This window comes from Pundamilia nyererei, unplaced genomic scaffold, assembly GCF_000239375.1.
Source record: "Pundamilia nyererei isolate P.nyererei 1_Seehausen unplaced genomic scaffold, PunNye1.0 scaffold00004, whole genome shotgun sequence".
Classification (NCBI taxonomy): domain Eukaryota; kingdom Metazoa; phylum Chordata; class Actinopteri; order Cichliformes; family Cichlidae; genus Pundamilia; species Pundamilia nyererei.
Genome location: NW_005187405.1, coordinates 6,601,631 through 6,625,076, shown reverse-complemented (window position 1 = coordinate 6,625,076; position 23,446 = coordinate 6,601,631). Strand labels below are relative to the sequence as shown.

General features: G+C 41.0%; 1 protein-coding gene across 7 annotated transcripts; it reads left to right on the top strand.

Annotated features, from left to right (window-relative positions):
* The first annotated feature begins 5,650 nt into the window (after window positions 1-5,650).
* Window positions 5,651-17,189, top strand: kctd1 (potassium channel tetramerization domain containing 1). Of its 7 annotated transcripts, XM_005721378.2 has the most exons (7): window positions 5,651-5,726; window positions 6,314-6,389; window positions 9,697-9,836; window positions 12,120-12,298; window positions 12,944-13,088; window positions 14,251-14,556; window positions 16,908-17,189. In XM_005721378.2, exons 3-7 carry the CDS (start codon window positions 9,747-9,749, stop codon window positions 17,067-17,069), a joined length of 882 nt encoding a protein of 293 aa, XP_005721435.1. In that variant the 5' UTR covers window positions 5,651-5,726; window positions 6,314-6,389; window positions 9,697-9,746; the 3' UTR covers window positions 17,070-17,189. The 7 variants fall into 7 exon arrangements, with proteins under 7 accessions (XP_005721435.1, XP_005721437.1, XP_005721438.1 ...); XM_005721380.2 differs by lacking the exon at window positions 6,314-6,389; XM_005721381.1 differs by lacking the exon at window positions 9,697-9,836.
* Window positions 17,190-23,446: the final 6,257 nt, after the last annotated feature.

Sequence of the window (23,446 nt, the reverse complement as noted above, 5' to 3'; positions counted from 1 at the left end):
AATAACTTTGTTATTCTGGGTTTTGTAATACTGTTACATTGGCTCACTTAATAACTCAAGCTGTCTAGAGGATATGATTGATATTCTCACTCACCTTGTCACTTATGATAAATATTATGCTGCATTTATGTGAGATGGCTAGGAAGTGGAATAACTCGTTCATTACATTATCATATCACACAAATATGAGAGTTTGTGTTTATGTCCCTTTCTAGCGAGATTCATTTCTAGAGTCATTTCTTCCTAATATTAGTCAAAGAAAGTCAAGCAAAAAATGTTTCTGTGCAAAAGAGTTTGTTTGTAAAGTGGCTAATCTGATGACAGCCCAGCTTTTTTTGGTAACTTTACCACTTGGAAAGCTTTAATTTTATTTGGCCCATGAGGAAGAATTAAACTCCATAATTATTTGGGGGGGGAGGGGGGGGTTGCTAGGCTATCAACTCTTATCATGTGATTTCTAGTTTGTGTTGTTCCACTACAACTATATTGTGATTTTGTTTACCAATGATAGGACTATCATTTCCAAAATGGTAATTTAGAAAACTCTGATTACTCTAACACAAACAATCAAGTTTGGGAGGTATTAGCTCATGTAACACACACCTGAGACCCCAATGGCTTTGACACAGGAAGGGAGGGTGGAGAAGTTCTGATTGGTTTCCTCGGGGCTCTGCTTCCAACTTCCCACCCGCACACATTCCCTCACTCCTCCCCGTCCTCCCCCTTCAATTCCTTTATGCAGAGCAGCCCAAACTGCAGTTTGATGAAACACATTTGTTTGACTTAACTCTTGCCTCCCCATCATGGCTAAATCTCGAAGGCCTGTCGTTGTAATGTGGCCCAACAGCAATTGGGTTAATGAGAGGATATATGTACAAGTGTGGGACTTGACCGGAGGAGCTGTTTTCCATTTGGGTTTGGTCTGCTCATGTTATTAGGGAAACCTTTATTATTGTTGCCCTCTAGTGGGAACCATATAATAGGATTACATTTTATTAGAGCCTCCCAGCATTACCCAAGCAGCCCCCTCCTCTTGTCTCTCTTCCCCACATAGTAGTGTCACTGACTTCTGTCCACTGTGGGTGGGAAGGGTACATTTGGCGCTGCGAGGGAAGCCAACAAGTGGGGAAACCGATGACACCATAGAGTTGAGATCTCTATTGTTCCTCAGTTACTGAAAAAGAAACTCGCTGTGGTAAAATCTTAATTTTTGCGTAACAAACTTGAACAATCTCATGAACATAACAGACTCTGTCATGTTTTGTTTAATGTAGGCTAATAATCAGCGGTTACACTGGTCAGGGCTCTATCTCATCACTCTTCTGCCACATCATAGCTGATATATTGTTACAATTCTCTGTCTTAATATTTTTACACATTACTATATTACATTTTGTCTAAGACCATTAGCTCTAATAGCTCTAGCTAATTGCAGCTGAGGGGTATAAGAAAGGGGTTCCAGTTCTACTTGCAGTGGTTTCCCCACCTTTTGTTAGTCGGATGACGCAGGTGATGTGATAGATGCAAGCTACCTATGCCTAGGAAGTGGGAGAAATTATTCAAAAGTCGAAATGGAAATCTGGCAGGGGCCATCCTGAAGCTATTATATTAGGTCTGAAATATTCCACATCATGTCTTACCAGATATCTAGTGTGGATGGCATAACATTAGAGTACTACCAGAGACTAGAAAGAGAGGTCGTATTTCTCCCATATTAACTTCTCTCTGTTGGCTCAATGTTAAGTCGAGAATTGTATTTCAAATCCTTTTCCTCACAGATTTCTGAATGATCAGGCCGCATCATATATTAAATACCTCATAGTATCATATTAGTTCAATAGAGCACTTTGGTCTCAGAGTACAGGCTTACTCTTGGTTCCTAAAGTAGGTCCAAAAGTACAATGAGAGACAGAGCCTTCAGCTATCTCCTGTGGAACCAGCTTCCAGTTTGGGAGACAGACACACTCTCTATTTCATACTTTCCTTTTTCATAAAGCTTATAGTTAGATGATCCTGTTCGTGAACCACCCTTTGGCTATGCTGCTGTAGGCTCAGGCTGCTTGGGGACTTCCCATGATGAACTGAGCATTTCTCCTCCACTCCTGTCTTTTTACTCCCCATGCCACAATCGTTCATTTACTCCCACCTCCTTCATAGTATGTGTTTTACCCTATTTGGGGTCTCCATGTATTCCCATTTTCTGTCTTCTCTTTCTCCTCAGCCTTCAACCAAGGGGAGCAGATGGCTGCACCTCCCTAAGCCAGTTTTTCTTTTCCCTGTTAAAAGTAAAGTTCTTCCTTCCCACCACTGCCAAATGCTTGTTCATAGGGAGTCATCTGGCTGTTGTGAAATTCTCTCTAGTATTAAACAGTCTTTACCTGAACATAAAGCAAACCTGGCCTGTTGTTGTGAAGTGGCACTCTATAAATATAGCTTAGCTGAAATAAAATAAGATTAAACTTAATTGTGTAACTGGAATTAAACTGTTAAAAAAGTCTTAAATCACAAACGTCTCTCTTTTTACTAAATGCCTTTTACCAAGCTTTGGGCCTAGCTGAAATAATCCAGTATGGGTTGCTTGTAAGCTCAAACTCAATTTAACCTTCCACGCTAGCATGGTTTGAACAGAATATCATAGCAAGTCAAACAGGCTGTTAATGCAAGATAGTCTGAAATATTGTTTTAGTATTGTTTGTGTATATTTTGCTAGAATGTATAATATAAATTAATGATCCATTAATATAATTTTCTTTAAAATGATATTGATGTATATTGGCGATCGTGGCTCAAGAGTTGGGCGTTTGCCTTGTAATCGGAAGGTTGCCGGTTCGAGCCCCGGCTTGGACAGTCTCGGTCGTTGTGTCCTTGGGCAAGACACTCGTTGCCTACTGGTGGTGGTCAGAGGGCCCGGTGGCACCAGTGTCCGGCAGCCTCGCCTCTGTCAGTGCGCCCCAGGGTGGCTGTGGCTACAATGTAGCTGCCATCACCAGTTGTGAATGTGTGTGTGAATGGGTGGATGACTGGATATGTAAAGCGCTTTGGGGTCCTTAGGGACTAGTAAAAGCACTATATAAATACAGACCATTTACCATATTACTGTCTCCTACTTATGATAGCCTGACACCATTATTCCTGTGTGCTAACACACTAGAGTGTGCACTTATAGAAAGGTGTTTTTTCACACTACAAGCAGTGCGCATCAGACCTTACAGTTATTTATATACAGTCTGGCACATGCTCTCTATCATAAGCCTACTCTTTATAGTTTGTTTTTGGATTCAAATCCAGGAAGAAGTATGTATGAAGATATATTTGTTACTGCGGGTAAGTTGTGGCAACCCTGTAACAAGGTCTACACATACTACAAACCCCTCGTAACAGCCCCACAGCAACACCGAGGGAGGCACATGTACATGCAAACTCAAAAGAGTTTGCATACTGAAAGTTTCTATTGAAGGGAGTGAACAAAGGCTCAACTATTATGCAGACACTTGTTTCTTGTCTTTTTCTGTTTGCTATTACTAATTGAATAAAAGAGCTTCAGTTATACAATTACTATAATTCATGTTTAGCCTTTCAAAGCCTGATGTGACTTGGACTATATTATGGCAAAGGAGAGGTTCTCCAAAGCTAAATTTCATTGTGCCAAAGATAATACTGTTTTTGATGAACAGGTCTGGCCTCAAACTGTGCAACCCTGCAGGGCAGACTGAGTCAGGAGCTACAGCAGCTACAGCACTTTCCCTTATCCATCCCACTCCCTTCCCTTACATAACCACAGGCCATGAGAGGGGTGTGGCAGGTAAAGCAGCAGTTATTAACTTGGTCTCAGGCAAAACCAACATCTCTTTTAGTCAACACTGAATTGCAAAGAGAAGAGAGCCGAGTAATGTACTATAAGTGCAGTGGTAATTCACACAATTTAGGTTTATCAACGGGTTTGGGCGCAGGGGTAGGGGGAGTGTCATGTGTGTAGGTAATAAAATATATATGCAGAGGGCAGTGAATTATTAATGGTAAATGGAGTTTGCTTAGAAGTTACATAAATTACCACTTTGTCCAGAACAGAAACTTATGGGATAATAATAAATGTTAACATGCAGTGTAGCTGTGGCACAATTAAATAATCACACAGTAAACAAGCTGACTAATCTAAATGTTGCACACCAGTACTATTTGAAGTTTGCAATCTTTAGCCACCATAAGGCAGTAGTTATTCTAGCAAGTTAGGGTGCAATTAGGAAAAGTCTAAAGAAAAGCTTTCCTGGACTTCTAATGCTTATTGAACTTCCTCTTTCAAAACTTACTCTCACTAAGTGTTAACAGCAGAGACCAGTTGTCATGCAAGTAATCACACCTAGTGTTTCTGAGACATTACTGTAGTCCGTTAAAAATAAATAAATAAATAAAAAAAAGAAAAGAAAAATTCCAGCAGGCGGAGTGAGTTTTCCAGGCTTCCTCTTTGCTTTCTCCAGTGAGAGCATTTATAACCCTATGATGTCATTCAGGTTCGGCAGTTTCTGTTTGGGGCAAATTTAACATCTGCAACCAATCTGGATAATTTGTCCACCAAAACGTGGTACAGCCAGTGAGTGCAGGCCTGCTGTTGCTGCCATTATTTAGATCTAAATCCAAGTTAAATACCTGCCGTTCACAGGGACATTGGAACAATTGCTTAGGTTCCTTTTTTTGGCAACCAACACTGCACTCATTCAGCAGTCTACCCTGGTTAGTTTCATGATACGCATTTTGAATGCTTTGAAGTTTATATTAAAGACAGCTTCACTCGTGCAGAAAAAAATAACATATGGGATTTCTATAAAGGTTGTTCATTCTTATGGCATCATGGCTGACACCTGATTCTTGAAGTATTGTGGCCCAAACCAGCAACCTGTGGAAAAAGTAACCTCATCTTAACAATTGAATCCCCTGTCCCTGTGGGACGTGCTGGTCAAAAAGTGGAAAGTTTCATGGCCGAATTGGACGTTCATCCTCAAAAGGCAATTTTGTTTGTAATTTATAAAAGATCTGAGGACACCACTTTCCTGATGAAAAGAGCTGAAATAAGTTTTCACATGGTTCAGTCCATCAGTCCCTAGTGACGTGGCATTGTTTCTCCACTGTTGCTTGAACTTCAAAACGAGCTTGGATTCAGTTTTGTCTCTGCGTGAACATTAGGCTACATGGCATGTTTATAAATATTTAGTTTAAATTGATGTCTTATCCATCTTTTTTCTCTCTGGTTTCTCTGCTTTTTATGTTGGGTAAAGTTACACTAACAGCTTTGCTTTCATATAAGAAAGTTTATGTTCTGCCCAGTAGGGGGCGCAGGAGATATTTCAGCCTTCCTTCATAGTGTATGGTATGGGGATAACTATTAAGAATCTAAAGGAATAACTGTCAACCCTGTGCCCACATGTGCACAAAACACCACTCTTAACTCGGAAAGAATAATTATGCCTGTTGACTTGTAACTTTGAACATGTAATTCCTTTACTGTTTGCATCCCCAAAGTAATTCTAAAAGCCTCAGAAGTGCCTCAATCTTCCTGAAATCATGCATGGTTGAACATTTGAAATGAGCTCGCACATCACCCTCGGGCACTGATTCAGACTTGATTGAGGCAAGGCAAGCTGCAAGTGCTTATTTATACAACTGGTCTACGTCATTTGGAGGTTGTCCAAAGGGAGGAAAGAGACTGAAAAGATCACAAAGACCAAACTCGAGTAAGAATTTCATTTAAGCACATTCTATTAATTTCGTTGATTCAAGGTTAATCAACAGTTGTCAGGGAGCACATGCTGCGTGTATACGTTAAAGAAGCAAACTAGTCAGGTTAGATGTCTGAAAAGTAAGGGGGAGAAAAAAAATCAAAGGACTCCACCAACAATCTATATAATTATCATCATCTGCTGCCTTTCCTCCCTGGCAGAAAAACACTCCATCCATTTGTAGAAATCGCCCGGGGGAACGTTACATCAAAACTAATCATAACGATTAAAATCAGCTTCTCTGCGAGACCGAGGCAATAGGCAAGTTGGAGGCAGGAGGGGTGAGGGTGTTGTAAATGCAGAAAGAAAAAAAAATATTTGATTTTATAAAAACATAAACTCAACAAAGACTGAGGCACTGCTGCTGTGATCTCTTTCTTTGCTCGCGGTTTTATTTTGCAGATTGGTTTAGACTGGGGCAGAGACATGAGCTAATTGTATCCTGATCTTTGCCTTGAGGGGTTTCGGAGCCCTGGAGCAAGTATTCTCTGTATTTTGTTCTGTCTACCTTAGCCAAGCTATTGCATTTCTCACTGGTGTAGGAACAGAGGCAGATCGTGGGCCAAATCGGACGGAAAAGGTGCCCAAAAAGATACTTTATGCCGCTCTATGTTTCAGGTAAGCGAAGATTTATTTGGTTTGATTTTATTCCCGAGGTTGGATGGACTGGGACATAGAGGCGCAGCAGCTTTTACGCATGTGCCAAGCGATTCGAGCGGTACAGTTCTTAAAAAATATTTAACCACTTCCTGGCTATTGTCCCTTACTTACTGTACAAATGTATGCGCGTGACTACAATGTAGGACGTTCTGGTGCATCCAATCTAAACGAACAGCGGGCTCAGACTGTGCTCTTGTCGAGCAAAGACTCTACTTATCCACCGTGTGAATTCGCTCCTGGCGCGTTTCAGCTCGGAAAACATCGCCGTCTCCGTGTCTGCTGCTGCTGTGCAACTTGCTTGTAACTTACTTAAACCCGCGTTTGTCGTTTTCGTAAAGGTTTTTCGAAGTGAGTTTTGTCGTGAAACACTTCCATTTCCTGGCTGCCCTAGATCTTCTAATGAAAGACGCCATTGTGGAGTAATTTTGCCGAGGGCGTATTTCTTATTCTGTATGACAGGATGTACCTTTTACACACGTCAGTGCGGAATCTGTGAATCATCCGTTAATGCAAGCCATGTCCGCGTTATGAGATTCACATTTATGCATTTAAAGACGAAAATAGGAGCGAATTTAGTCTTTAGTCTCATCGCTTTACGACCGCGCCGTGCGTAATCAACTCCAAGGTCCGGATGCGAATCGGCACAGATATACTTACTCAGTAGTAGTAACAGTATCGACTTATTTCGCCTGTAGGACTATACTTTGTAAACAGACATGTACTCCGTTTAAAGTGTGTACTTTCTACAGTATTGCATGTGGTATCCTAAAATATAAAGATTTTTTTTTAAATAAAATAAAATAAAAGATTGTGTTTGATTACTAAACATCTACCACTGGACCCCAGGGAGAATACTCAAATCCAGCTCTGGTCACCTGTAATGAAGCCCTTAGCCAGTTTCACGAGTTCCAGGGGGTGAATGAATAAAGAGAATGGTGGGACTGAGATGTTTGGTTGTCAGGACCGATCACCTGATGGCGCTGTTAAAAAGGGAAAGGGGGGAGGGGGGGGGAGAACTGTATATAGGGCTTCAGTTCATCTGTTTCACAGTGACAGTAGATTTACAAACAGAGCTCTGAGCTGAAAGAAGACACTTAACAAAACAGGCCAGAATCGCATTAGTGAAACTACAGGATCGGTTTGAACTTCATCTTTGCTTGCTCTCGATTGGAACACTGGGAGAGAAATGCTGTTATTGTATTTTTGTAGTGGCTCTGCCACTCCTGTGCCCTGGGATAGTTTGCTCTATGCCAGTGAACATGCACTACAGTCTCTAACAGCCTGCGGCTACATAGCACTGATCACACTTCCTTATCTGTGATGTCATGCTGATGTACAGCTCCAGTAACTCCACAAAGAATCGTTTTCAAGTAGATTAGTACGTCTGAGAAAACTGAGGGAGTAATTGTGTGTTCCTGGTTGATAAATAAGTAAGCACTACTATGGCTTGTTTTATAGTTACCAGCTGTGTATGAAATTCTTGATCGTGTGGAGAATCAAAGCTTATCCGGACCACCGTGCTCTACTGGAAATGATTATTTTTATGCAAGTTACAGCCAAAAATTGAAATGGTGACTACACATAAAATCAACAAGATGCTTTAAAGTACGGTACAGGTTTGCATAGTATGTTCAAATGTGGTGATGTGTTTGTGTTTGTGTGGGCAACCTCTTCATTCTTTCATTTAATGCCTTAGTACTTTTTCATACTAAACACATCTCCACGGGTCATTTGAAACATACCAAATACTCCCTTTACTGTTAAGTATAAGACGTGGAGTCAGTTTGAAGACAAAGTCTCTGCAGTCATTGTTCAGAACTTATATGCTTATGTCAGTTGTCATCAAAGAGGGGAGATGTGAAAACAAAAACATTAATGACAATGACAAAAGTTTTATTGAAATGCGGTATTTTGGCTTTGCTGCAGCATGCAGTTACTTTATATTTACAAAGTATACAAAGTCCAGTGGGATATGCATTTGATCTAGCTTACAGTTTTTACCCAAACCATGCTGTTATAACAGTTCATCATTACCTTTTTCATATATATTTTATATATACAGCTAGCGGCAACTGATGTTAACCCAGAGTTTGTAGTTGTCTGTGTATGGACATTTCAAACAAATGGCCACAGGCAACAAAGCAGAGACAACCCATCCAGATTATGTAAATACCAGTCTGCCTGCCTTGAACTGAATGTTAATGCTCTGATCTGAAATGCTAATTGTATCTTGTGAGATATGTCGAAACAGTGAAGAGTTGCATTCTGGGATGGCCAACTTAAAGTCAGTCTGTTACATATGCTGAACCCCAGAAGGCCCTTCAATTATTACAACAGCAGACAGATCCTTGCTTTCTATGTTTTTGGATTAATTATTAGTGGAACACATACCCTGCTATTTCTTACTAAATATTCAACCTGAGCTACTGTAAGGTGTTAGTTCCTTAAAGTTTGAAGAAAGATGGTCTTGCATTAAAGGCCTGAAAGAAAACTGGTGAAAAACAACAGAAACAAAAGGGAGTAGCTCGACTGCTCCTGGCTTTGATGCTCTGCGCATGTTTTAGATTTGTTTGTGCATACTGTGGTGCAACAAAATTACACGAGCTGGATAAACGAACAGATTCCCTGAACACATACGTTTTGACTTCTTTCGCAAACATCCTAACATGCATGGGAGACTTCTGTAGCGCTGTGCCAAATTCAAAATGGCAACAGGTTGGAAAAGCGCTCGTGTGGCACATCTCAGGATTCGTACTTGTAGATTCTGAGGACGCTGTGACCTTTGAACTGATTTTGAGCAACGTAGACACAGGTCCGACTAAAGGTTCACGACACGTCTTTATTTCCAGCAACTCGGGATGATTTTGTGATATGAGAGCTCATTCCCTCAACTGGCTCCCTCCAGCTCCCAACCCTCCACTTCCCACCCACCCAACCACCCGTTCTCTTTCACTCTCTCTTCTTTCTCCCCTGCAATTTTCCATAATGCCTCACAGATTTTACACTCAATCCACCTTTGCAATGACAAGGCTTTGAGGAAATCCAATTCCACCAAGCTGTTTTCAGAACTTACTCTCCACAGGCACACACTTTCTCTCACTCACTCTCTCTCACTCACACACACGCACACACCACCATCTCCACAAATTAGTCAGGGAACAAATTACCTGCATTCTGAGTGTGATCCCACGCACTTTGCCGGCTGCCTTACACAGGTCCCCTTTTGAAGAGCAGCCATGTGATTTCTCTCTCTTTTGCCCCGCAGGCCCCTTTGCCTTCTGCGAGGGATTCTGGAGTTGAATTTTAAAACTATGTATGGCTGCTGCCTGCGCTTATCAGCGCGTGCACAAGTGGCATGCAAATCAGACCAGGATCACACACCGCATTGGAGGCCTACACTCAAAGGCAAGCTTAATTGCTAATTGGGTATCTAGGTGTGAAACTCACACTGCCAATGAGAAACAGGAATGTGGATGTTTTAAGGCCAGTGGTTGAACTAATTAATTTTAATCTGAATGTTATTAAAAATTGTGGATTCCCTACATTTCTTCTGCGGGAAAAAAAAAACAACCCAGGAGAGTGCTGTGGCAGTACTTTTAACCGCAATTGGACATGTTGTGGTCTGGTTTTATACTCCACGATATCATTAGTGTGGTAGCTTTGCAATGCTGATGTGGTCACTGGAGGTGGTGTTAACACCACACCGCAGCGCTTACACTTGTCAGACACAGAGCCAGGGAGAAACAGATGAAGAAGTTTTATAGCTGCTCTGAGGGTCACACCGTTGATTTGAAGGGGTGTTAGCTGGTACTTCACATGCAGTGTTTCTTTGCTGACCTCAAGGACGTTTAGATATTGATAACATCTTGCAGCCTGTAAATAGTGAAGAGTCCTTTCCCTTAAAACATCATATTCAGAATGCATTTGGTCATCTAAAAAATAAGAGTGATGTTCCTGACTGCTTTTGTGTGACTGGAAAGCGCACAATCAATCAGGTGCTTATGGCTGGTAAGTGTGTGTATGGGTGGGGGGAGGTTGTTTTTTTGGGGGTTTTTTTTGAATGGGCTATTGCAGGGGTGTTTTTTTCTTTCTTTTTTTTTGTCCATGTGATTGAGAAGGTTGGCCACTGTTTCGGCTTTGTCACAGACTCAACTTTGTTCGACTGATGTGTTGGAAGGCTGAACAAAAACTGCTGCTGAACAATGGGCAGCAACGTGTAGGGTGGGGGGAAGTGGTCGCGCGTGGAAACACTGCTCCGAAAAGGGGGGCAAAGGCCAGCTGTTCAAGGTCCAGATGTTAACCCAAATCGCATCATAAGCAGACGATCGCATTTTGCAGGCTAAGGCAGGATTTGTTTCATTCCGCGAAAATGCGACACACATACCTGCCACTGAAACAGCGACAGCCCAAAAGAGCCGCGGGCGCTACAATGCTAATGTTGTCGGGGGCTTTGACTTCTCCCAGCCACTGCAAAGAAGCCGCTCCGTGTGACAGCAACGGCTTTCGCTCTCACCCCCGGTGCTCGCTATTTTTTTCACGCCTCTTCATTTTTGGCAGGTGTGTTGGAGAGGGTGAAAAAAAAAGCCTCACCGCTTTCTCCTATCTCTTTGACCCTAAACGTCTGAGCCGTAATGGACGAAACGGATATCATGGACTTAACGCATCAGAAGGCGAGAAAGCGTCCCCGTCCAATCAGTTCCGTGGATGAGTCCGTGCACGCTTCCCTCAAACGGCTCCCGATCCGAGCGGCGGAGTGCAGGGAGAGCTCGCTGATGTTCGCTGTCAGAGGAGAGCCCGTTCCCGCAGCATCTCTGAAGCAAAATGACCATTCGGTGACTTCGTCTCCAACCACAGTGATGCCGGCGCAGGTAAACGCGTAAAAGTGTCGTGTTGTCTGGGGAGGGGGAGAGCGATTTAACTTTCGACTTTATGGAGCGAAGTGCTGGACACTTTGTTTTTTGGTAGTTTTGTTTTTTTTTTATTTACCGAATCGAAGAAATCATCACCTCGGTGCCCTCAACCGTAGACTGCGCACACTGTGTCAGATAGTCCTTCCTGTGCAATATACTGTAAAATGTATGTGTTGAGTTCACGGTTTTGTTTTTATTTGTTTTGTTTTTTAAAGCAGATGTGTCTAATGTCCTGCTCACTCCTTAGTGATCGGGACACTTTTGAGGTTTTCTCCAATCTTCACTCAAACTTTTTCGGGTATAAAGTCATTTTTCATCTCAGAGCTTAACAGAAATCGTCTCCTAATGGTGTTTGTAGGTTATCGTGAGACGTTATTCTCCAAATCCTATTATAGTATTCAAATCAGGAATCATTATTGCTCATTTTCATGACTGAGATTGATGCTCCAAATTAATTTGGTTTTGGAGATTATGGCCCACAGGAGTGGATGCTTGTGGATTGTGGCAACATTCAGGTCAAGGTCGGGCTGCTCTATCTTGCACAGAAAAGGGTAACAAGAAAAAAACCCACCCTTGCTCTCCACTCCTGACTGCAGAATATATTGGATAAAGAAATGCACAGATTGTTGTCTCTTATTAGCCTTTCTTTCTTTTTTCTTTCCTAATATACTAATTTTTTCGATCTTCCCTAGAGTTGTTTTAATTGTCTGTTTCATTTGCAGCAGAAGATTACAATCTAATGTGTCTTCCTACATGCATTTCCTTTGTGCTCCCTCAGGATAATCGCTCCAGCATGTCCAGGCCCATGATCACACGGTCACCGGTGTCTCCCTTGAGTAACCAGGGCATCCCAACACCTGCTCAGCTCACCAAGTCCAATGCTCCTGTGCACATCGATGTAGGTGGGCACATGTACACCAGCAGTCTGGCCACCTTAACAAAATTTCCAGAATCTCGGTGAGTTTGCCCTGCCATACAGATGTATTTTAAGTGGAGGGGGAAGGTTAAGATCCAGGGTCAGGGGTAACCATTTGTGGCAGGATTTTTGCATGTATTGTGTGTTTTACAGGGATGTTTTCTGATGGAGCCTAATGTTTTTTTTGTCAGAATTTCCTCGTAGTTTGTTGTTTATTGGTTATTGTTGTAACGCGACGGTCAGATGTCACATTTTGTAAAACTCTGCTATTTTAAAGGGGTAAACAATTTGTGAGCACTTTAAGTGCAGAATGCAGAGAGCAGACAAAGGCAACTTGGTTATTCTGACAGATGTCACAGCGGCAGTAAAGAGCCAAAGGGCATGGAGCCATCTGGAGGCTGGGAGGCCACACTGTCGCTCCAAGCACAGGCCCGCGGGTGACTGCCTCCCTGCCTCAGGCAACCAAGCACCAGCTGGCCTTGACCTCTCAGGACCTTCTTTCTTTCTTTCTTTCTTTTTTTCTTTCTTTAAGACAGATTTAGTGAGATCAAGTTTAGGTTTTAAAAATTGTTACAAGTATTGTTTGTGAGTGTAAAAAAATACACTGATATGTTGTCCTCCTTCTTCCTTCCTTACCTCCCTTTCTGCTTAAATCACCACCCCTCCTCTCTCTCTCTTACGGGCAGAATTGGTCGTCTCTTTGATGGCACAGAGCCTATAGTCCTGGACAGCCTGAAGCAGCACTACTTCATTGACAGGGATGGACACATGTTCCGCTATATCCTCAACTTCCTCAGGACGTCCAAGCTCCTCATCCCCGACGACTTCAAAGTAAGTTGATGCCCATCCTAGAAACTGTAAATTCCCATCAGCCAGTCAGCAGTCCTACAACTTAACACACACAATGAATGCTAAGGCCGTGGAACGCCTTTGGTCACTGGTCCTCCCTGAGTTACTGAAAATGGTTCACATGCTGGAGAGAAAATATCAGGGCTCTACCAAACAAACCCCAATTGCAAAGCATTTCCTCATCAAGAGATGCAGTTTGATTCCTTCTAGCTACAAACTGGCAAAGATTCTTTTGCAATACATAAGTAAAAAAGCAGGCTCGTACTGAAACAATTATACTGACACCCATGGCCATACGATATCCTTTTTTCTGCAGCTCTCTGTGTTCTTGTGCCAAGTGTCCATCCAAGGTGCCTGTCACTGTATGTGGCACATAAGCAGCCCACCCCCCACTCAAATAGTTAAGCAATAATTATTGAACTTGCCCTGGGAGAAAACAAATAACCACATTATCAGATGGACTGTCCACTGTGCAAAAAGTATGTCAGTTAAAATAAGCAGAGGCAAAAGACAAGACCAAGTTCAGGCTAAGGCCATATGCTCAGTGAGTAGATGTTGAGAGGATCATGTGAAAACTGGAATGTGGTGCAGTTTAGGCCCTGCAGTGCTGTGAGTAAAGGCTCTGCTCCTCTAGCCCATGCAACCCTGTGTTACACGTCGCCCTGTATCTTCTCTACTTTGGATCTTTTGTAATTTTTCCTGAGTGGTGTCTCGACTAGGGTTTATTGTTCATTCATGTAGAACAGTGCTTTTAAAGCTTCCTTGTTCTTTCTGGGGGTTTTTTTTGGAATATCTCAGCTTTAGAAAGAAAATGACGACTTTTAACTGTTTTGCTTTTTGTGTCTTTTAGTATGTTGCTCTCTAGTATCCAGATTGTCCGGAATTCTGCATCAAGACTACCTGTGTAGAAGATAATATTGTACAATTAAGCATCGATCTAGGAGGGAAAAAAAACAAAAAATATTACAAAATACTTTGAAATCTAAACAGAATAATCAACAGGAACAACATATTTGATGCAACCCTGAAAACATATACCATATTTACCATGGTTTTAATGTGTAAACCGTTAAGGCCGACAACTTCACATTTCTTTTTCGAGAATGCAATGATGTGAAAACCCTTCAACTTTTATATCCTACAGGACTACAGCTTGCTGTATGAGGAAGCACGATATTTCCAGCTGCAGCCCATGCTTGCTGAGCTGGAGCGCTGGCGCCAGGACCAGGAGCTAGGTCGGGTGTCCCGTCCCTGCGAGTGCTTGGTGGTGCGTGTTGCACCCGACCTGGGTGAGAGGATCACACTCAGCGGTGACAAGGCCCTGATCGAAGATGTGTTTCCAGAAATCGGAGACGTTATGTGCAACTCCGTCAATGCTGGCTGGAACCACGACTCCACACACGTCATCCGGTTCCCACTGAATGGGTACTGTCACCTCAACTCTGTCCAGGTTTGTATCCATCTATCTTGAAAACATAATAATTGATTGCAGTAATGTTGTGCTCATTTAGCCTTTTTATGTCTTAAAAAATTAGTGATGTCTGATTGCAGGCTTTCTTTTTTTTATCTTTTTTAATCCAATCAAATTACAAGAACAGCCTCGCAGAAAAATGGGTGCTTTGATGAGTTCATCAAAGCGCTGATTTAGAAAGCTATCATTACACAAGTCTACCACCATCTTTACTTTCTGTGATTTGTATGGAATAATAATGTTGACTGTAACTGGAGAGCTGAAAAAGGGCTGAGCTTCAGTACTAGCCATTGATGTAACACTATGTTTTTGGATGGTTTTGAACATATAACATTGCATTACACAAAAATGAAGGTGTAGATGTGCTTCATATACCAAAAAAAAAATCAGTTAATCTGGACTTTTGGTTTTACATAAAGTTTGAAAGATCTCAGTTCAACCCATTACTTCAGGTGAAACCATGTCTCACAACCTATAAACATTTAATTTTGGTCTCTTGGTCTAAAAAGTCATTAGATTGGCCAGAGTCTTCCACCATGTGCTAGATGGTTTAAAGACTGAAAACAGAGACCAGAGAAGCTGAAGGAGCCTCTCAGCCCATTTCAAGTTTGTTGTGAATTATTTGAACAATGATGACCAAAACGCCAGCTTACAGTGGGCATTAGGGCCAAACTAATGATGAGAAAGTTGTTAATGATGGGAGTTTTACATAGTGGAACAGCTGAGACCTTTATCAGTGGTGCAAAAGGAAACTGTAAGGAAGAAGAAAGAGGAAGTTCAGCGTGTAATGAAAACACAAGTCAGTAACTCTGAGTGTCTTAGTGGATCAACAGATTGACGTCCAATTTAAAATAAAATCAAGACTTTGATGGTGTTCTGTTCAAGTATTGTTTCTGCGTATAACATCCCAAAAGCATTTGGCAAGATTTCCTACTAAGAATTGGATGCCTTAGTGAATGAATACCAGCAATATCTTGAGGTTGTGCACTTCTGATATATTAGTTTATCTTTGTTTATTAAAGTTAACTTTGCCTTTGTAAACTCTTATAAGTTATTAGGGGTGTTATAAATCTAAGGGTTGGGAGTCTATTCGAACACCATTCATTACAAGGAGATAGAAAATAAGTTTGTTGTAAGAACTAGAGGTCAAGTTTCAATTTGCTTTCTATTAAAATATGATCCTTTCCCAGGAACTGTGTTTTTACCTGAAACTAATACATGCAAAACTGAAGCTTTTAAAAAATAGGTGTATGCTGCACACACAAGTAAGCCTTTACTCAACAAAACACTCTTTTTGTGTCAACCTCCATTGTTATTGTCTGCATGTATTTGGCAATCCTGCATTTCCCAGATTATAAATTCATACTCCAATAACTCATTGATGGTAAAATCCTCAGACATGCATCCATAAAGGATGAAGTAAAGGCATATTTGAAAAGATTTTACAATGATTTTGGACTATGTCTCCGTCTGAGGAAGTCAAATCACCGCCTCCTTCCCAAAAAACACACACACAAACCAGACTCTGGAGTGTGTGTGTGTGTGTGAGTCGTGGAGAGCAAGCAAGAGAGTGAGCATGCTCCCTAGCAGGTTGTCCCCAGGCAGGGCCCATAATCCTGTTTGGTTATTAAAGCACGCCGGCGGTGAATGCTGTATCTGCGGCTAATGGAGGCAGGGCGGGGGGTTTGAGAGAAGGAAGGGGAGCAGAGAGAGCTGCCAGCAGTAGGGGGACCTTTGTAGTTTTGGTGAAGGCTTGGGCCTGGGGGAGAATTGGGGAGAGGGTTTTTTTTTCCTGAGCAGCCCACACTGAGCCAAGTGGCAGAGAGAAAGCCTCACTGCTCCCTGGGGCCTCTTCGATGGAATGTGATCCTACAACCCCCCTGGACACGTCTGTAGATGTCTGCGAGGCTGTGGGATCAGGAACAGCTACACACACATAGACAAACACACATATACACTAGAAAACAATGAAAATGAGGTATGAGGCAATATGAGAGGCTCTTGGTTTTGTGAAAGTCTTGTGAAAGTCCCATCCAAATTCCCGTCACAAGCCGTATGTTGCTGCTACTTACTCCCAAAGCTGTTTCCAATGCTAGACTAAGGCAGCAGCACATAATTGGAGGAGTTTTGGGTGATTGAATGCTTTTCAGCTTTGCAGCAGTAAACAAAAGGTTGTGGTTAACAGTTTAGCATCACTGTTGTAGCGACTCCCTGACTGGCTTATCACACTGACTTTTACCAAGAAATGACCAACCGTGTGCATTTCCTTCTATAATCAATATCTTGCTTCTGACATCCTCCCCCCTTCTATCTTGTTCCACATTTCCCAGGTTCTAGAGCGTCTCCAGCAACGTGGCTTCGAGATCGCTGGCTCCTGCGGCGGAGGCGTGGACTCATCCCAGTTCAGCGAGTACGTCCTGAGGAGGGAACTGAGGAGGACAAGTCAGCGAGGGCCCAATTCAAACAGGATAAAGCAGGAGCAGCTAGACTAGAAGCCTCCCAAGCAGCAGGAGGTGCTAGACTTTTCTGTGGCAGCCAAACGCTTGACGCTGCAGAGCTCTGTGGACTCTGTTTTTCTTTGTTCCCTTGTTGATGTTTTTTGTTTTCTTAAACTTGAGAATCATCTAAAGAATAAAAATGAAGTGCAACAGGAGATTTTTTTTTTTTTTTTTTGCCATAAGAAGATACAAGATATTTGATAAGTTTGAGATTGTCCCCCTAAACCAGTTTAAAAAAGGATTTATATATGCTGGATCCCCAAACAAAGTTTGTTTTAAAACTTGGAGCCTACATTAGGTTGAATAGGAGTCCTAATTTTCCCATATAAATTAAAAAGAAAAGAATTTGTTGCTGATTTTATGTGTTGCATAGCTTTTTTATTTGTATTTTTTTCGACCAGTGACTTGATTCAGTGTCGCTGGCATATTGGTTAAATCAGCTTTTACCCCTTGTTTTGAAAAGGTCACTAATGTGTTGCTTACAGTGCAGAATGTCTTCGTTGTCATAAACAGTTAGTCTCAACAACAGCATCTGTTTTTCATATAATAACATGACGTTAAATAATTACGACACCAATGAAGTGTTTTTTCTTTAATTGCTTATTTTATTGGCCTAAGTCAAAAAATACAGTTGACATCAAAATTTAACTTCAAAGACTTTTATTTATATATATATATATACACACACACACATGTATGCAGTAAGGAAATAGAAGAAGCTACTTTCGTCTGCTCTCTTATTCACAAGGGGTCACCACAGCGGGTGGCTCTGCATGTTTGATTTGACAGATTGTTCTTATTCCGGATGCCCTTCCTGCCACAACCCCAAAAGGGATTTGTGTCTCCTCAAACTGGGGATCTTTCTTTTGTTGGGCAAATGTGTAAACCACTACACTATGGAGCCGCTAGATGCAGTAAGGAAATCATTTTGTGAATTATTATGACACACCATTTGCCTCATCAGGGACTATGAGCTGCAAACCCCCCGCGTCCTACTTTGGGAATTATTTAATTGGATCAAAAAAAAATTCCCTTGAGTCATGACCTGTAAATTTTCATCGTATATGTGTTTGTGTTTTTTACATTTAAACTTTTTAAAGGAAATTTTGTTGCTTCAGACATGACTGAACAGATTAAAAGCTTATTGTACTACCCACTCCAAGATCACTTTTATTTGTAGCACATATTCATATGAAGTTGAATATAAAGTATTTCTTAAATAACTGACCCACCTATGCTCCCTAGATTTGAGTAAAGAAGAATGTAGCAAAAAAAAAGTGAAATAAATCTCAGCTAAAGTAGTTATGGTGTCTGTTCACAGTTTTTACTTTGCTGCAGGGACTGCTTTCACATGTCTCGCAGCAGTTAATTAGTAATTCCATAAATTTGATTTTGCTGCATCTGTTGTACCGCTCGCAATTATTTCAAGAAACCTGAATGTATTTATGGCAAACATGATAAAAAAAAAAACCCAAAACATGACATTATGTAGTGTCTTTGCTCTTTCCAACCAGAGAGGTAAAGCAAACTGCCGAGGCAATATTATACCTTGGAGGATTTATGCTGGTGCATCAGTGACTACACAGGGCATTCTTTACTTAGTTATATTGAATAGAGCCGACTTCTCCACGCAAGTCCTGTCAGTTGTACTTCCACATATTCCTGCAGGGTCAAAATCCAAAGTGAAATCCCACACGGAGCCATGTTGTCTTGTCTCCATCCCTTTTGGCAGAATCTCCACTTTCTTTGGCTATCTACAGTTTATGCTATATGTCTCCCTTTCAGGCCCCTTTGCCCCAGATTCCCTTTTGATTGACTGTTATGCTCATAGGCTAGAGGTGCAACTGTGAGTGGTTCAAAGCAATGCTCTGTTCTCAGTCATAAAATCAAAAAAAATTCCTGTGCACGTGGAAGAAACTATCAACTTTCAATTAAAAGCACTAGAATTCACTCAATTAAAACTTTGTGTTTAAGACAATAATGGTAAATGGCCTGCATTTGTATAGCGCTTTTCTAGTCCATAGGACCCCAAAGCGCTTTACACTACATTCAGTCATTCACCCATTCACACACACATTCACACACTGGCAATGGCTAAACATTCTTTTAGCAAAGCTAAATATAATGCTTTAAATATTTAGCTCTTTTAATTTTTATTTCAGTACTCATTATTTAAAATGACTGATCATTTTAAGCAGAGCCATTTGCTTTGTTCTTGAAAGTTAAATGAAAAGGTGACATCTTGGCCAGGATATATTGTAGATACATTTCTAAAAGCTAAATCATGATTGGAAGAGGTGACCTTGTTGGTTTCTAGATAGATGGGCATCACCCAATTTACAGGAACTTTACTTTGGTGCAACCAAAGCTTACTCAGATTGGTCTATAACACTCAGACTACGAATACACTACAAACCAGAAAGTTTCCACTACCACCAGTCTTATCCCTCCCCTACAGGGTCTGGATATTCACACAGATAGTGGTTTATAACATTTAACACATAGCATAACATATAGCAACAACCTGGAACGACAAAGTACAAAAACCTGCAAAACCAAAAGCCTGTTTTTACTTTACAGGCCAAACAAAGAACTTAATCTTTACATTTTTAGGATTGACTTAACATGTAGATGTTTACACGTAAAAACATGTAAATATAGACATGTAGTTATCTTTGTAGGTGCTGCTGGATAGATTTTGTATCTACCGCTAAGCTAAGCTAAGTTAAGCTAACCAAACCAGCTACTGGCTGTAGCCTCATATGCATCGCATGAGAGTGGTATGCCTTTCTCTCAAGTATTTCTATAGTAACTAGAGCATTTTTTTCTTTTAAAAATATGTTGCTATTCTTAAATAAGTTGTAATTTTATAGGTATATTAATTTTCTTATGAATAAAATGTTATTAAGGATAGTGTCACTCAGTAAACCAGTGAGCTTTATTTTAAATTCTGTAGCACTCCTACTTTTTGTGCAACATATGTGATTTTTGTTCTTTAAGTTTACTACCTGTGGGGCAGCCTCAGTATAATGAGACCTTGTCCATCCCTATCGCTTTTCACTTCCTGGATTTAGACTAACTTGAAAAGGAATTAGAGATATCCTCCTCTCAGAACGCATTATGCTGAAGAAAAGATGAATAGTATTAAAAACTGACTTCCAGTTCTTTAAAGGGCAGTAGTTTGGAGGAGAATAAAGTAATCTGGGATCCTCCTCCTTCTTCTGTGGCGCCTCTGTGATTATGTCTCTTTCACTTGCTTTCTCTCTAGTGATTATTTCCAGTCATCAAAAGGCATTGCAGGGCCTGGAGAAAGTGGCTGTGGCCATCTTTCCCTCAATCCCGAGGCTCTGCTTACTCACCACTAGTGAAGGTCAGTGGATGGACTCATTCACCTCATCTTCAGATCATCAGCCCTCGCAGTGCTCAGTTCTACAGCCTATAGTGCAAGCAGTGGCTCCAGTTCCTAATGAATATACAAACTAAACAGACTTATTAGATCATGTACGCTGTACACCATCTTCCTCTAGCTGCAGTCTTCTCTCTTGTTCTGTGTTGATCTGTAGGTAATATTTTCTACCGTAGGTGCCTCCTACCTTTATTGAAAAAGCCTCTTGGCCATTTTATGCCAGCAAGATAATTATAAATGTAACCTATGGCAAAAAAGAAAAACACAACTCCCACATCTCTCCCTTGCCATTTCTCTCTCTCTCTCTTTCTCTCTTTCTATTTCCTTCTCTCTCTCTCCCTCCCTTCCTCCCCCAACCTCAGCCTCAGGAGCTGATTTCAAATTTTCAAAGATATCTCATAGTGAGGCTGTGAGATTGAAGGCTCATAAATACCTTTATTATAATATAATGGTCACATATTTCCACCCATTATTTCTGGTGGAAAAGAATAGTTCATTGGTGTGATGAATGTCTCGCAGTCTTTGGTACTTTAAATGTTTTTAGTTGGACAATCGCCGGTAGAATAATATCTCAAACGGACACTCGCTAGTATAATGATATCTCATTGTGGCTTTGCTTCAGTTAATAGCCATTCTCAACCACTGGATGTGTGACATTGCTGACCTTATTTATCTGTTAAAGTCACAAGGCCCTGTCCGTCATGTAGGTTTTGGGAATGCCTACTTTCCAGTAATCTGGGACTATGTAAATATGCTGTCTTCTGGTTCCTTTTTTTTTTCTTTTATAAGAGGAGTGATGGACATTGCTAACGAGGCAGACTTGGTAACATTTATGTATCACTATTCCCATTGGCACAAGCCTGACTGCATGTGCTCACATTAATGAATAGGTGTGTACAAGATTACCACTATGGAATGAAAACAATCTCAAGTCTAATCAACTTCATTTCAAATCTGAAATAAGATTAAGACATTAATCCATGAGGCAGTGTGCAAGGTGTATGGGCAGTTGCTGCAGCACACAGTGCACAGACTCTGCGTTTATGCACAATGTTGATCGAGTGAATTTTTGGGTGAACACTGACAATTCCTATTCCTGTATGTGCAACAAGCCATTTGCACTTCCGAAGAATCATGTGCAGACCTTAACTCTTTCCATCACTGTCATAGATTATATGGACCAGAGTACTGGGCCACATTACAAGTACAGAAGGCACCCAGTCATGGAAATCCATGCCAAAAGACCCTGGTTCACAGTTTTTGTGCTGCTGTTAATGTCAAAGTAGGTTTTAAAAGCTGCACTTAGTGGTCTGCCACTTTGTGGCTGAATTACTTTGGTTTCTATATGGTTCCACTTTGCAATAAGACTGCTCACCGATAGTTAAACAAACTGACTTGTTGCAGTTTTGTCATCCTATTACAGTACTGAGTGAGCTCTTTAGAAAGACCCATCATTTCCACAATTTTTGTATGGCAATGAGCCTGAAAGCACCTGAATTCAGATGAAGAGGTGTGGCTCAATTCTTTTGTTTATATAGCGTATATGCGAATGAAGCTATGAGGGACATTAATGAGAGAGTTAACAGAATTATGATCCAGTAATTTATGATAAGTACTTGAGACTTAGAATAATTTTTTTAGGTTCATATGACTGCATTCAGCTTCATCCAGACATTTCCACAACTATAATGGAGCCAAGGTTCAGGTGCATACCATGTGTGTATCGACAGAGGTGTGAAAAAGTATTTACCCATTTCCTAATTTCTTCTTTTTTGATTATTTCATTTATACAGGGTAAAAATCTATCCAGACCTAGTTGGCATTGTGTGAAAGTAATTGTCCCCCAAGACTACTGGGAACACATTCTGTGCACTGTCCAAACTAAAGTTTAGCTTTTTGGAAGATTTGAGTCCCACTGCATCTGGCATAAAATTAACACAGAATTTCATAAAAAGAACATCATGCTTAAAGTCAAACATGGATTTGGCTTTGCTGCTTTAGGACTTGGATAACTTGCCATAATTGATGGAAACGTGAATTTTGCTCTCTACCAGAAAATCCTGAAAGAGAACGTTTGGCCTGCAGTTTGTGGTCTAAAGCTCAAGCCCACTTGGGTTATGCAACAAGACAGTGATCCAAAACATCAGCAAGTCCACCACTGAATGGCACCAAAAAAATAGATAAATAAATAAAAGTGCGTGTTGGAATGGCCTAGTCAAACTTAAATCCAATTGAGATGCTTTGCCATGACCTTAAACATGCTCACAAAATCTCCAGTGTTCCTTTAGCTGTACACTTGTCTCTTGTTCTGTGTTGATCTGTAGAAATATTTTCTACAGTAGGTGCCTCCCATACCTTTATTTAAATTTTGGTGTGGCACAGTCAATGTCGGGACTTAAAGCCAATTGAGATGCCCAGGCATGACCTTAAAAAACCTCCAGTGTGGGCGAATTAAAACAATTCTGCAAAGATGAGTGGACCACAATTCCTCCGCAGCAATATGAAAGGCTCATTGCCAGTTACCACAAACACTTGATTCCAGTTCTTGCTACCAAGGATGGCGCATCCAGTTATACAGGTTTGGGTGCAATTTGTTTTTCAAAGGCAAGTTTTGGATAGTTTTTATTCTGAAATATTTTTCTCTGATGATCTGATGAACAAATAAGCAAAGATAAGAAATCAGTATGGGGATAAATACTTTTTCACAGCACTGTATGCAGATTTCTAGCACTTGTGGCAGCTAATATTGACTGTGGAGTCTGTAATTAGGTCCCATTTTTTCCTATGTGAAATACATGCTAAGCGTTGCAGTCTTTCGTGTGCTTATCCATTAATGTGACAACATCCAATTTAGACTTCTGAAATGTTGATAGAAGTTAGTAAAATTTGCTAAGTCTGACAGGTTGCTTCCTTAGTTTTTAGGAGAAAGTAACCTGGTGCTCATTCATGGCTGAAGCTAAATGTC

Coding starts and splice junctions, on each gene's coding strand:
- kctd1 (XM_005721377.2), top strand. CDS start 11,063: ATGGACGAAACGGATATCATGGACTTAACGCATCAGAAGGCGAGAAAG. Junction 11,300..12,119: donor CCACAGTGATGCCGGCGCAG/GTAAACGCGTAA, acceptor GTGCTCCCTCAG/GATAATCGCTCCAGCATGTC. Junction 14,557..16,907: donor GTCACCTCAACTCTGTCCAG/GTTTGTATCCAT, acceptor CACATTTCCCAG/GTTCTAGAGCGTCTCCAGCA.